General features: G+C 43.8%; 1 protein-coding gene across 1 annotated transcript in view; it reads right to left on the reverse strand.

Annotated features, from left to right (window-relative positions):
* Positions 1–14460, reverse strand: part of LOC146816462 (ATP-binding cassette sub-family C member 10-like) — a 699272-nt gene that overhangs the window by 424127 nt on the left and 260685 nt on the right. Inside the window, exon 6 of the mRNA XM_085609512.1 lies at positions 6947–7139. Within this exon, the coding sequence (XP_085465638.1) occupies positions 6947–7139 (193 nt within the window). The remainder of the gene's footprint in view (positions 1–6946; positions 7140–14460) is intronic.

Consider the following 14460-nt stretch of genomic DNA (forward strand, 5'->3'; position numbering starts at 1 on the left):
AAGGATGTCTCAGGATAATTATATAGCAACACAGGACCCGCTGGTCAATTTAATACGGCCTACAAATGCAGCTGGCAGGGCAAGGACAAGGGTCTCATACTTCAGGTGTGGACAGAACGGGCCAGGGGCCCCCTGTGATACAAAATCTACCCTCCTTCAAGGCTGTGGCAATGTAATAGACCATTGTGGGCAGAAGGAAGAGGCAATGGTAGTACAACCATACATGCCAACAGACCCGATTCAGCCAGGAAACGTCCAATGTTTTTAAGCTCAAATGGGCTTTATTTGATCTGTCTCCTGTCTACAATATCCTCTTTTTCAATGTAACTCAAAGGGGAAAATCAATACCCCAGTTTTTTTTCAAAATCTCCCTCTTACCAAGTTCAAAATGTTCGCAAGTATGGTACATTGGATCATGGAAGGAAATGGGATAGGGACATGGACTTGGATAACAGAGGACAGGAGGGACATGGAGAGGTGCACCAAACTGACCCTGCAGGGCAGGCATCGGGGTTTGCAACAGCACAATACACCACACAGGGCATGCAGGACGGGAGTGCAGCACAACAATCCATAGAAAGCAAGAGGGAGGGGACAGGACCATGCACATGGACAACAGAGAACAGAGGGGCAAGAGGCAATGGTAGCTAGCTGACCATAATGGACAGACAGGAGAGAAAGCTGCAGTATAACAGACCATAAAGGGCAGGAGGGACGGATCAGGGGCATTACAATGGAACAGACAAGCCAGGAGGGAGGGAGTAGGGCTGGGGGCAAGGGGGCAGGGCAGGAGCAGCAAGATAGCCATGGAGGTCAGGCAGGATGGGCACTAGAAGCAAGACACACCATGAAGAGCAACAGTGAGACTGTGATGGCATACACACAGACCATGGAGGGAAGGTGGGAGGGGGTCAGGGGCAGCTAACTGACCACACAGGGAAGGTGGGAGGGGCCATGGCAGCACAGAAGACCATGCATGGCAAGTGGGAGGGTTAGTGGCAGCACAATGGCTATGATGGGCAAGAAGGAGGGTGGAGGGGCATGCACAAAGGACGATGGAGGATAGAAGGAAGGGTCAGGACCTGTGCACAGACAAGAAAGTTCAGGGGAAGGGACCTCACAACAGACCACACGGGGCAGGCAGGAGGAGCAGTTGCAGCACAACAGACCAGGGAGGGCAGAAGGGTGTGGCAGTACAATGGACCATGTAGGACAGGAGGAAGAGGATAGGGGCATGGCATGTGGACAGGCAGGGTGGAGGTGGCAGGGACAGGTTACAGTCATCTGTCAATGCTAGGCAGGTGGGAGGGGAGTGGCAGCTCAACAGAACACTCAGAGTAGATAGGAGTGGCAGGTCCATGGGACATGGTGGGCAAAAAGGATGGAGCAGGGGCATGCACAAAGACATCGGAGGGCAGGGGGAATGAGAATAGGGGCAGCAAGCTAAGCACAGAGTTTAAGCAGGAGGTCAATGATGGGGCATAGAATTGGGCAATGGAGGGCAGGAGGAGTGGACTGGTACATCATACTAAATTGAGGGCAGTGGCAGCACATCAGACCATGCATGGCAGGAGGGAGGAGGCTAGTCCATGGATTCACACAACAGAGGATAGGGAGGAAGGGGATGGGGCAGCAAGCTAACTGTTCAGAGAAGGCGGGTATTAGGAACGTTATTGTTTTTAAAACATTGTGTCTGTGCGAACTACTTAAAATATGAACAAGTATGCAGCATAATCTCACTTTTATTCAGGAAGAAGAGGACGTTTGTGACTGTGACTCCGGGCTCACTTGGCAGAAACACCCCCTGACCCTCCACCCCCTATCGCAAAATGTAATGCCCGTGAAAAGGGTAGGTGAACACAGTGTTATATAGAACATAGTCCTGAGAGCACGATTGAAAATGAAAACTAGATATAGTGTATGGTATAAACTATGCACCAAAAAGTGTGATATAAGATGAACCGGGCGTGAAATATAATATGCAATACATTGTGCGCAATGACAGATTCATTGGAGAGCGCGAGATAGCACAGGCACTAGCGCGTGCTATGCGATATGCGCCTTGGAGTGTAATATGCACAGGGCAGTGTTGTGTAACCTAACTAGTCTCTAAAGTTGTAATATAAAATATGTGCTGGGGAGTGTAACGTTGCATATGCACTGTGACAAAGATATGGATCCCAGATTGTAATATGTATGGCATAGCACTGTGCGTTATAACATAGGCATCGAGAAAGGCACGTTAGATGGGGCAATATAACCCGTGCGAAGACAAGTGTGGCATGACATATTCACGGGGTGGTGTTACAGTGCACATGGGCTAGAGAGTGTCATAGCATATGCACTAGCTAGTGGAATACAACACAGAGGTGTGTGGCACTCGGCAGGCAATGGTGGGTGTAACACAGCATTGGGCTCTGTCAGGAGCATGCTGTGACTCTCAAGTGATGTTCGTCCCCTTTCCAGAGAGTAAAATAAAAAGTATTACACATCCGGCAGTGGATGTGTGTTTTATTAACCGTGAGGGGGGTTTCTTGCATAGTTTTGGTCGAATTTTTGTCGAATCCCCTTTGAATGGCTTGGTGTGCATGTGTATTAAATGTGCCCGTCAATAGCTACCCATGTTTGTATAAATAAACGACAAGGGTGTCTACCAGGATTAGGCACGGTAGGGCATCAGACATGTCAGAGCTTCACTAGTGGTGTAAATACATTCCACGTGGATTCATTGCATGCATAGTCGCCTTTTAATGAATATCACGCAAATCGTCATGGTGATAGGTACGTACGGTTTGTCCAGCATGTCCTAGGTGTGTCTATAAATATATATTTTTTAAAAATAATAAAAAACAGTGGCCGGCCCTGGGGATTGGGGTCAAAAAAATATAATTAGGAGACTGGCCCTGGGGGATGGGGTCATCAGGGCCAATAAATTAGAATAAGAAGGGGAACCAAACAGCCCCCCTTCTTAAAAAACTAAAATAAATAAAAGACTGGCATCGTGCCGGAGGCCATGCCCCCTCCGTGCAGCACTCTGCAAACGCGCCCCCAACAGGCATCTCCAGTATGCGCCAGGGAGCTGCGCTGCAGCCAGGTGTTCTGAGGCCAAGCCCCTTTTTACACCTCTCTGCAACGCAGCTCTGTGGCGCTTACTGGAGGTACCTAGTGGTCTAGTTTGACCCTAGGGACCCTTAGGATTCAGGGGGACTTAATCTCTCAACTTAGAACAGCCACAGGGCGCGTTTACACAGTGGTGAAGGGAGGGGACGGGGCCTGAGGTGACGTGTGCAAACACGCACTATGGCACGTTTTAAATTGGGGATATAATTTCCCTTCAATACTGAGGGCCCCTGGGGGCTAACTAGCCCACCAAGTGCTTCCAGTAAGCGCCACTGAGCTGCATTGCAGAGAGGTGGTCCAGGCCGTGCCACTTTTTACACCTCTCTGCAACGCAGCTCTGTGGCACTTACTGGAGGTACCTAGTGGGCTAGTTGGACCCTAGGGACCCTCAGGATTCAAATGAACTTAATCTCCCAACTAAAAATGGACACAGGGCGTGTTTACACAGTGGTGAAGGGAGGGGACGGGGCCTGAGGTAACGTGTGCAAAAACGCCCTGTGGCCTGTTTTAAGAGGTAGTTTTAATCCCCATGCCCTATTATACACTAGGGGCTTACAGAGGAGGTCATGCTAATCACAGGGGGACCCCAACGCATAATGTTCCCTAGTGTATGTAGGTGTTTTCACTGTATTCTAAGAGTCTTTTAACATAGCACTGGCTCTAGGACTGGTTAGTCAGACTCAGTTACCACCAGTATCCGTCTGAAAAAGTTGAGGGTACAGGATGATTTTGCAACAAGGCTTCTTTCTGCTCTTCTTTTTGTTCTTTCTGCACGTTATCCTTCTTCCTGCACTTATCTTCGTATTTGAGGACTTCTGTTGCTTCTTTCTGCACTTCTTTTGTTTCTTTCTGTGCATTTTTTCTTCTTTCTTCACATGTCCTATCTCTGTAGGCATAGTTAGAAATTAGCATTTAAAAAACCTTTGAAATTCACAGAAAAAACCATAGGTTTCAGGCACGTTATAGTTAGGAATTAGCATTTAAAAAACCTCAGAAATTCACTGAAAAAACCATAGGTTTCAGGGGTGTTATAGTTAGCTGGACTTTTCACTTGTACAAAACCATTGAAATTCCCCCGTTATAGTTAGTTCAGCTAACTATAACTCGCGCGCCCGCAATGCACTGCTGATGACGTCACATATTACATCACTCATGACATGGTCAGTGACATCACTCATGACATCACTGATGACATCTCAAATGACATCACTGATGACATCACTGATGACATCATCCTTGTGATAGAGTGGCAGACCTCCTCTCACCCTAATATAACCTTTGATACACACATTCAAAAATAGAGACTAAAATTTTCAAAACAATGGACATACCAATACCAGTTACAACAACCTCTTCAGTAATTCTAAGATCCACATACACATCCACTCATTCACCAACAGTCCTATACAGTCACTCATACATGTACTCACTCATCATATGTACTCATACACCTATACATCCTGTTACACAATGCCACTCATCCATAGAGTTACTCACACACATAGTCACTCATGCTAATAAAGAATCAAACATACATTTACTTGCATATACAGTTATACACACACCACCATACTTACTTCTACGGAAACTTACACATACTTAGTCTTTTAAACAATCACTTATAGAAACACATACTTATTCATACAGGAACTCTTTCAATCTCTCACTCTCACATATACTCACATATATACACCAATAGTCACATATACTAGTTTAAAACATATGTAGTTACTCATAAAGACACTATTGAGACTATTGAGACAGTCATTCACTCACTAACACACCCTAACACACCCATACACACACTCATCCACCCATACAGTCCTGCACACATGCTGTGTTCAACACATACAAACAGTGAGTCACTCATTCATGCACCTATGCACTACGTAATACCCCCCACCGAACCATGCAGACTCTCAGACTGATACTCAAAAAACCAACTAATAACCTATATAGACACCCATGTAGCTACTCACCAACCCATGCAGCCACTTATACACAAAGTGAGAGACTGATACAGATATTTACATATTTAAACATTACTCACTAAGCCATGTATTCACTATGATACACTTAATCAGTCAGTTACACAATCAATTTTTCAAAAACAAATCATCCATTTAGACACTTATATACCCATTTATTCTTCCATCGACCTTGAAATATACATATATAAAACATATTTAATTTTCAGAAAAACACACATTCACTGGATGATGTCATCAGTGATGTCATCAGTGATGTCATTTGAGATGTCATCAGTGATGTCATGAGTGATGTCACTGACCATGTCATGAGTGATGTAATATGTGACGTCATCAGCAGTGCATTGCGGGCGCGCGAGTTATAGTTAGCTGAACTAACTATAACGGGGGAATTTCAATGGTTTTGTACAAGTGAAAAGTCCAGCTAACTATAACACCCCTGAAACCTATGGTTTTTTCAGTGAATTTCTGAGGTTTTTTAAATGCTAATTCCTAACTATAACGTGCCTGAAACCTATGGTTTTTTCTGTGAATATATATATATATATATCTATATCTATATATATATATATATACACACATGTATATATATGTATATATATATAGACACACACACACATCTATGTATTTAACAGGAAAATATGTATTTTCCTTATGTGATGTTAGTGTGATTTCCTGCCTCCTTTAAGATTTTTATGACAATAGTTTGCAGTACTGTGATTGGCCATGTGTGTTGTTTTACATATTCTAAGACTTCAATGAAGTAGATTTAAGCATGTTTGTAAGCAGTATTGCTGAAGTAGGTATAGGTGTAACTTTGGTGAACAATGTTCTTACTCTTTTTGAGGGCATGTTTTATTATTTGCACTTATCTCCCTAAACACCTAATTGTTTTTTATCTTAATTTCACAAATTTAGTTGTAGATGTTCCCCATATTCCTACTACCCCCCGCCTTGTCCCTTCCACATTTACTACTAAAACAGACTCCATACTGGTGGTGGAGACCAAGCACATAAGGCCTAGGCACAGATTGCTGGTCAGATATTTGTGAAGAGCACTTGTAAGTAGTGTTATTGTAGTGCTACTTTATGCACTCAAAAATGAATTTGTGAATAGGCTCCTTAGTATTTCAGAAGTAAAGATAAGCATTTCATTCTTTGGCTTGCAGGGTAAGAATGGCAAAAGCTTTTTGTGACATTCTCACCGATGTAAGGATGGACAATGGTTTGCATGATAAACTCTTGTATATTGCAATATGCTTCTATTGGCTGATCAACCGGATAAATGAAACTGTGAAGAGAGGTTAGAGTAAGGGAACTAATGAAAACTGGTGTAGTCATAGATCTCCTTTGACGCCATTAAAAGAGGATTCGAGACTCAAGTTTCCCAGAAGGGTATTCTAAAGGCAAACACATAATGGAAGAAACTATAGCTTGCCATGATTCTAGCTGGTCAAAAGGAGACAGAAGGTAAGTCACCCTTCATTGACAACCGGAGATATTAAGAGATAGGGTGTGTTATTCTTGCTATTGGATTAGTTGGATTGAATCACTATCTATGCTTTTGGGACATAGGTGTAAATGTAGTTATCAGTATTTGAGCTCTAAGTATAATACTTTGCAGGAACTTTTATTAGCACTGCCTTGGATTCGTAATTTCAAGAATCTTGACAGAGGGTATGCAATTTATAGCAATCTGTGAAACGACAATTGTTTACAAGCCTGTCTTTGGAAAGTGGCACAAACTGATGGGCAATCCATTACACTCTGCTAATTGCCAGCATTACAATAAGCTTATGGCATCAGCATGAAGTGATGCACACGTAGCAGTCACTTACCTTCAGAACTCTTTGAAGTAGTCTGTCATGGATAGTTAACGAAGCACGGATTGTGCCATGAGCGAACATGACGGCACGGATAATTGTTAGAATAGAGTTGGCCACTGTGATGCATCCGTAAACTGTGAGGTAGAACTTAAAATCCTCAGGGATGCTCAGCTGTGCAGTAGCAGTGATGGCAGTGGGGTGTCTGCTGGAACAGAAACAGTTAGACAATATGACGCCCTTGATCCATTTATAATATGTGGCTGCTAAGACAGGTTCTACTCTTTATATGTATATGTGGTTCATTACTGTCAGAAGACGTCCCTACATAGTTCAGTAAACACAGACACAAAGCTCTTTGTGAACCAATAAATGATGATATCAGTCTTGGTTTCATACACTGAGGTGTCTAAAAAAACATGGAGTATGATTAGGAAAGGATGGACACATGGTTTAAGAGGCAGTAGGTGATAATGTTATGTTAAAAATCTAACTTAATGGGATACTGTGGATGTACCATATACCACACATATTCAAAGGTGCAGTACAGAATGGGAATAAAACCTTCGGCTTGCAACAAATATGAAATATAGTTTTTTATTTCACCAGCATATTTCTGAATTTTGAACACAACTGAACTCTGGGGCAGAGGAGTTGGTGGTTATGAAGTTCCTGATAGAAAAATATGCCTTACGAGCATCAAAGGTCTTCCCATTAGGTGTCATGGCACTCTGTTTCATTGGCGCCGTTCACCCTAGAAGTCCACTAGGACAAAGAATGTTCCAGATGGAGCTTTTCCAGCTTGTTGAAAGTCACAGGAGGTGGACGGTGCAGGTACTAACAATGTGCAGACAGGCTCTTAATGGAATGGTGCTATCTCAGGCTCCACCAACAAGCATTTCATCCTAGGTATTCCTCCTTATGCCTGAAACCATTCCAAGATGGCTATATATTACTTGTAAGTTTTATATAGCGCTAGCTAGACCCGGAGGTATCAGAGCGCTTTACATGATCGTGAAAGAATACAGTAAATCATGCATGCAATAACATATGAAGCGAGACTCAATAGATAATAGTACACATCAAAGAAAATAGTAGCAAAACCAAAAACAAGAGTACAATTCGAGAGGATCTAATAGACAGCTTAAGCAATTAAACAGCTGACTATGACAGAGGGGCTGGTCCTGTACAAAAGATAATTAACCAAGTTCAGTAATTTAAGAGTTAACTTATTTGTTGAAGAGGAGGAGTTTTGGGTCTCTTTTGAAGCAAGGGAAGGAGGGGTTGCATCGAAGATCGCAAGGTAGAGAGTTCCATATGCTCAGAGCATATATACACAGTCATAGTCATAGTCAAATCCTTTATTCGATCAGTTAAGAGTGATCTTAAAAGCACAAAAATAAAAAACATGTTTTCAGAGTTCATTATCAATACAAGCAATAAATAATTCATATTTCATGCGCAGTTAAAAAATTGAAAGAAAATAAATAAAAAAAGTCCCTACTACATCGAAAACATTTTTTAAAAATATAATGCCACCCAGCATTGATTAAAATTCCCTTTCTTGAAAAATGGTTTTAGATAGTCCTTCCTTTCCTTCTCATAGAGCCTGCAGAATAAAACTAGATTCAATTCAGTTTGTTTTTTAGACAGGTTGTCACATGGGCACAAAATCCTAAATAGGTTACAACTGCATGCTTCTCTTTATGATGTTCCCTTCGCTCATAATCCGCCATCTTCAGAAACATACTTTTGACTTTTTGCTTTGAAACCTTTCTGCACGCAGATGGATCCTTAAATAATTCAGAGAGGCCGGTTTTATTCAAAAGTGTTTCTACGTAGCCAAGCTACCTGGACATCATGCTATTATCCATATTTAAAACAATTCTTTATTATTGTTTGAGTCAACGACACTGTAGCCCTCCGTCAGATTGAGTGCTACAAAAGGATTGGGGCCAATTGTATTGTATCAGCAATGTAAGGAAGGCCCAGTTCCAAGTGTAAAATATAATTGGAGGCAGAGACAGGGAGGCCCACTAAAATCTTTAAAAACTTATTTTCAATAGTTTGGAGTGCGCTCATTGCTGCAGAACCCCACACTCCGGCACCGTACATTACTGCTGCCTTAACCTTAGCCTGATAGATGTTTCCTATCGGTAAGACAGGTCTAGCACCCAATTTTTGGGCAAATGATTTTACTACAAAAAGGCTTCTTTTCATTACACACTTTCTTCCTTCCAACAACCTAGACCATGATAAATCCTTGTCATACAACACCCCCAAATAGGTGAAGGTGTCAACCACCTCTATTCTCTCCGTGTCCACATGTGAGTAGGGAATTCTATCTCTTTTTCTTGCTCCCACTATGACTGCAAAGGACTTAGTATGATTTACCCTCAGGTCTATTGAGTCCATGAAGGATACATACGAAGATATCAATTGTTGAAGACCAGGCCCCGTCCTGGCGATCAACACCGCATCATCCGCATAAGCCGAGATAGGTAGGAGTCGCAAATTAAATATAGGAACGTCTCTTGTAGTCATAGTAAGGGCATTTTCTACTCCGTTTATGTGAACGGAGAAGAGAAATGGGGCGAGGACGCATCCCTCCCTTACTCCTCTGGCGATTTTGAATAAATGTGTACAATCCCCATTTTTAGTGTATCGGACCGTAGCCATGGCATTGGAGCACAACTGTTTAATAAAATTTAGTATGACTGGATCAACCCCCATTTCCCCTATTATAGTCCATAGCTTTTCATGGACCACACAGTCGAATGCTGCCGACAGGTCCATGAACGCCATGTATATTTTCCCTGCCTTCATTCTGCTGTATTTTTCTGTTATCAGTGCCAAATTCAAGCACTGGGCCACGGTGCTCCTTCCCTGCTGGAACCCATATTGGGCCTGCATTAAGATGTTATTGTCCTTGGCCCACCCCTCTAACTTAGAGAGGAGGAGCCGGCCCATGAGCTTCGCTGTTGTGTCCAGCAGGGAAATTGGCCTGTAAATTTTTGGATTGGCCCTGTCCCCTCTTTTATAGATTGGGACGATGACAGCTGCGGACCATGACAGTGGGGGACCTACTCGGACTATACTTTTCATTACATTCGTTAATAGGGGTGCCCATAGTTCCGGTGTTTCTTGAAAATATTCTATTGGGACACCGTTCGGTCCTGGGGCCTTACCCGAGCTACACAACATCAGACCTTACTTCACTTCCATAAATGAGAAGGAAAGAGGAGTATGATGGCTTATTTCCATATTGATGGGTGATGTTTGGGGAGTTGTACTTAAGGCAAAGATGTTCTCAAAATGGGCTACCCATGCTTCCTCATCTACGTTGTTATCTAGAGTGGGATCTGAGGGATATTTAAAGTGTGGTGCATTAACTATCCTCCAGAAATCATGGTTATTTCCCATTGTGGCTGCTATATCAAGGACCTCCCAAATTTCCTCTTTTATAGACTTCACTCTATTTCTCCTAGCAAGCTTGTATGTAGCCCGCAATCCCCTAATTTGGTCTGGGATTCTAGGTCTAATTTTCAAGGCGTGCATCAAAGCCCGCCTTGCTTTTGTGCTAGGGGAATCAAACCAGCCTCTGTCGAACCCCTTATTTGATTCTTTTGTACATGTAAGAGCCAGTTTGACCTTCTCTAGGAGATCACAAAAGGCCATCACAGTTTCTCCTGCTTCAGCCTCTGGATCTAGGCAAATTGCTATCTTGCTCAATGTGGTTGATATAATTTCTGCTGTCAATTTAGGTTTATCAACACGAGCCCATTTTAGTTGTATTCCATTCCTTCTTGCCACTATCGGGGTATCAACATTTTGAAAATATATGGGACTTCCCAAATGGATACCTTTATCCGAAGTGATAAAATAGCATGGTCACTAAAAATTGTGAATTGGTTTGCCAGCCTGCTGGCTCTAAAGCAGATAGGGGTGGTAACTAACATATAGTCAATAGTTGACTCTAGGCCATTTCTCTGAAAGGTTCCTGCCATGTTACCTGGTGAGAGTTCTAAGTCACCGGTCATTACCATATTTCGGGATGTTAGCATCTTGTTTAAACAGTTACCATATTTGTTGTGTACGAAGTGATATATAGTGTTCCACCCCAAATTCTCTAGGCCTACATTATATTTGTCTCCCAGCCAAACAATGTTAGTGGCCTCATTCCTACTGTTGCCTATGGAGTATCCCAAGTCCTTGGCAACCTCACCAACAATAGCATGCCTGTTTGGGCCAAACTCGTTGTTAAAGGTGTTAATTAAGAGCCACTTGCCTTCCTGATGTATCTCAAATGTGAGGATATGGACGTTTACATTTGGGGATTCGAATTTTATTACCTTCCCTGGAAAATTATTCGGGATCAAAGTCAAGATGCCCCCCTTGGCCCTTCCTGAAGGCGAAGGTTTAGCTGGAGTTTGATAAGAGCAGTACCCGTTTACATAAATTGGCTCAGTAGACCATGTCTCCTGAAAACATGCGATGTCGTGACCGTGCCATGTTTTCAACCAATTCTCATCACTCAATTTTTGGGAAGTGCCAGCCACGTTCTACGAGGCTATCTTGAGGACCGTTTTAGTACCCCCCCTTTGTGACTCAAGTAAGTGTGGGGTCCTTTCAGTAGAACAAACCAAACTAGCCTGATTCTCACAGTTAACTTGAGAGTTTTGCGGGGATGGATGCAGTCAGTCGATCGCTTCTAGATCAGTCAGAGGGGCTAATCTATTACTAAGGCTTAAGCCTTGTACCATAAGAGAACCCCCTGGGTTCTCCCATGCCTGATTCTCCCTCTGGGGTAAATTGCTCCTTTGGAATAACAAAAGAGATGGTTTATAAAAATAACCCAGCGGTAACACAGTAATTTGGGAATTCTTTAGGGAAACGTTACCTAGATACTCTAAAATATATCAGACTATTAATTAATTATTAAAATTTAAAACCACAGAGTCTCCCAACATTTCTTTTCTTACCAGGCCTACCCACGCTGCCCTTCTAGCCATAATCAGATGACTTGGGAGGTTCCCAGCTCCCCCCCCCATTCAGTTTTTCTGTCAGCCAGTGTAGAGCTTTGGACATCAGTTGAGTTGAGATTCCAGTTGACCCTCCCTCATCAGTGGTGTGTTCCCTAACACCAATACAAGAGGTGCGGCTGCCTGGGGGAGATGTAAAATCTGTGATTCAGTCAGCGTTGGCCCAACATTCGGCCTTTCCTCTCTTTGGTGCTCTATTCGGTTTCCTGGCCCTAACCCTGGGCCAGGCGCCTTTCCACCCTGATAAGCAGAAACTATGTTAGAGGGCAGAGTTTGATGGTTTATAGTGCCGTCTGCACCACTTGTCTGTTACCAGTGTGGTTGTCTATTGGTGACTGTACCCGAAGCTGATCTCGTACACAAATCAGAAATCCAGAGTGGGACATTGGCCAGGTTAAAAGGTGAGGACTCAGTGTTTGGGCTATTCCCAATCCAGCCTATCCTATGTGGATGATTTTGGGATTGAATCTCTGGGTTCGGTCTTGCTCTTGACCTTGATCCAGTCCCTGCATTCAGTGTAAATGACAGTGTCTCTAGTGCATGGTCATTTTTTGTAGCCTGGGCTTCTAGGGTCGCTAGCTTCCCTTCATTCCGGTTCAGTGTTGCTGTAATAGGGTTCAGCATTGTGGCTACTAAAGTCTCCAGTCTCTGCAACATGTCCTCATTAGTCAAGGGGCTGACAGGTAATATGGGGGTTTCTCTTGCATGTCTTGTACAGCTGCCTCTTCATCACAGCCCCGTCTTGCTTTAGTTTGTCTGGGCGCTTTTGCCGGTTTTTGTTTCAGTGCACCTCCCCCTCGTGTTAGCTCCCGGGATCTTTTTTACCCCAGAGGCCCTGGTGGATATTCCTGTCTTTGATGTTGATTTTGTCAGTGCGGGTTGGTCGGACAATGTCCCCCTTCCTCCTTCTGATACCTCTCCCTGAGTTTGTAATAAGGGTTGTTTCACCGTAGCAAGAGGTGTTTCATTCATCAGGGCAGAGCTTGTTTGGGGGATAGACTCCAGGGATAAGCGACGTGCCGTCATCTCAATTTCATGTGCTAGGACGGACGTTGCTCTGGTTAAAAACGAGTCAAGAGTTCCCACAATTCCCTCACCCAAACGATCATTTTGACCCTTACGCTTTCTCATCGTATGGCAAGAAGAGACTATACAGTTAGACTGAGTAACAACAAATAAGGATGAATATGGTCAGTAACTTGTGTGCAGTGGCCGATTTCAGAAGGTGGGCCCAGCCCAGCCTTCTCCGGGCTCCGACGGGCTCGCCTTTGGCCTGGGGCAGGGCACGGCCCGGGTGCGTCCCCGTGCACATCCCACGCCGCGGATCTATGATGGTGCTTTATGCACGACCAGGGGCCCAGGGGAGGCTGGGAAATGAAGTCCTCTCCTGCCCGTGTCTCCCGAGTCAGCTGCAGGTCTGGAGGTTTTCAGCGGCTATACACGCCGCAGGTCTACGATGGCGCTTTATGCACGACCAGGGGCCCAGGGGAGGCTGGGAGATGAAGTCCTCTCCTGCCGTGTCTCCCGAGTCAGCTGCAGGTCCGGAGGTTTTCAGCGGCTGCACACGCCACGAGTCTACGATGGCGCTTTATGCACAACTAGCCTGATTCTCACAGTTAACTTGAGAGTTTTGCGGGATGGATGCAGTCAGTCGCTCGCTTCTAGATCAGTCAGAGGGGCTAATCTATTACCGAGGCTTAAGCCTTGTACCATAAGAGAACCCCCTGGGTTCTTCCATGCCTGATTCTCTGAGGGAGGCTGGGAGAAGAAGTCCTCTCCTGCCCGTGTCTCCTGAGTCAGCTGCAGGTCCGGAGGTTTTCAGCGGCATATATACACTACTGTTTAAAGAATGGAACCTATCCAAGATTGATGACCTCCTAGATACCTCAACCTTACTTGATGCTTTCTATTACTTCCTTTAAAAAGTGCCAATATCATCAGCTAGCTGAGTTGCAATGCAGTTGCAGACTTTTTTGCTGTGTTCTTCACCCCCTAGTTCTCGTTTCCAGGGACTACAGAAATATCTGCTTTAGTAGAGGGGGCACTCTCCAGCTTTACCTTACTAGCCAATGATTGTTCCAATATCATCTACTTTTCTCCAGACAACTGGCTAAAATTCCTTCACTAGTCTTGGGTTCCTTAATCTTTGTTTAGATTCTTGAATATAAAACTTTGCCTTAGGATTTCTTCTGCCATTTTGCAAGAATGTTTTTATTAGACAGTTTAATTTCCAAAACAATAACATACATATATTTTCAGCTTATGTCTGTTTCTTTTTTTATTCCTGCCTTTCCAACTTTCCCACACCTCCTACTCCATCACCACCCTCTCATCCTAGACCACACAACATTGTCCTGTGAGGGATTTGTTTTCTCAATACTAGATGCTAAACTCTCCCAATAATTTGAGTCCAAAGCTCTTAATCTAAGTGGTCTGGTGATGCGAGCTTCAGTTCCCAACAAGAGATCAATCAATGGCTGCAATGTC

This window comes from Triturus cristatus, chromosome 6 (assembly GCF_964204655.1).
Source record: "Triturus cristatus chromosome 6, aTriCri1.1, whole genome shotgun sequence".
In the NCBI taxonomy this organism is placed as follows: domain Eukaryota; kingdom Metazoa; phylum Chordata; class Amphibia; order Caudata; family Salamandridae; genus Triturus; species Triturus cristatus.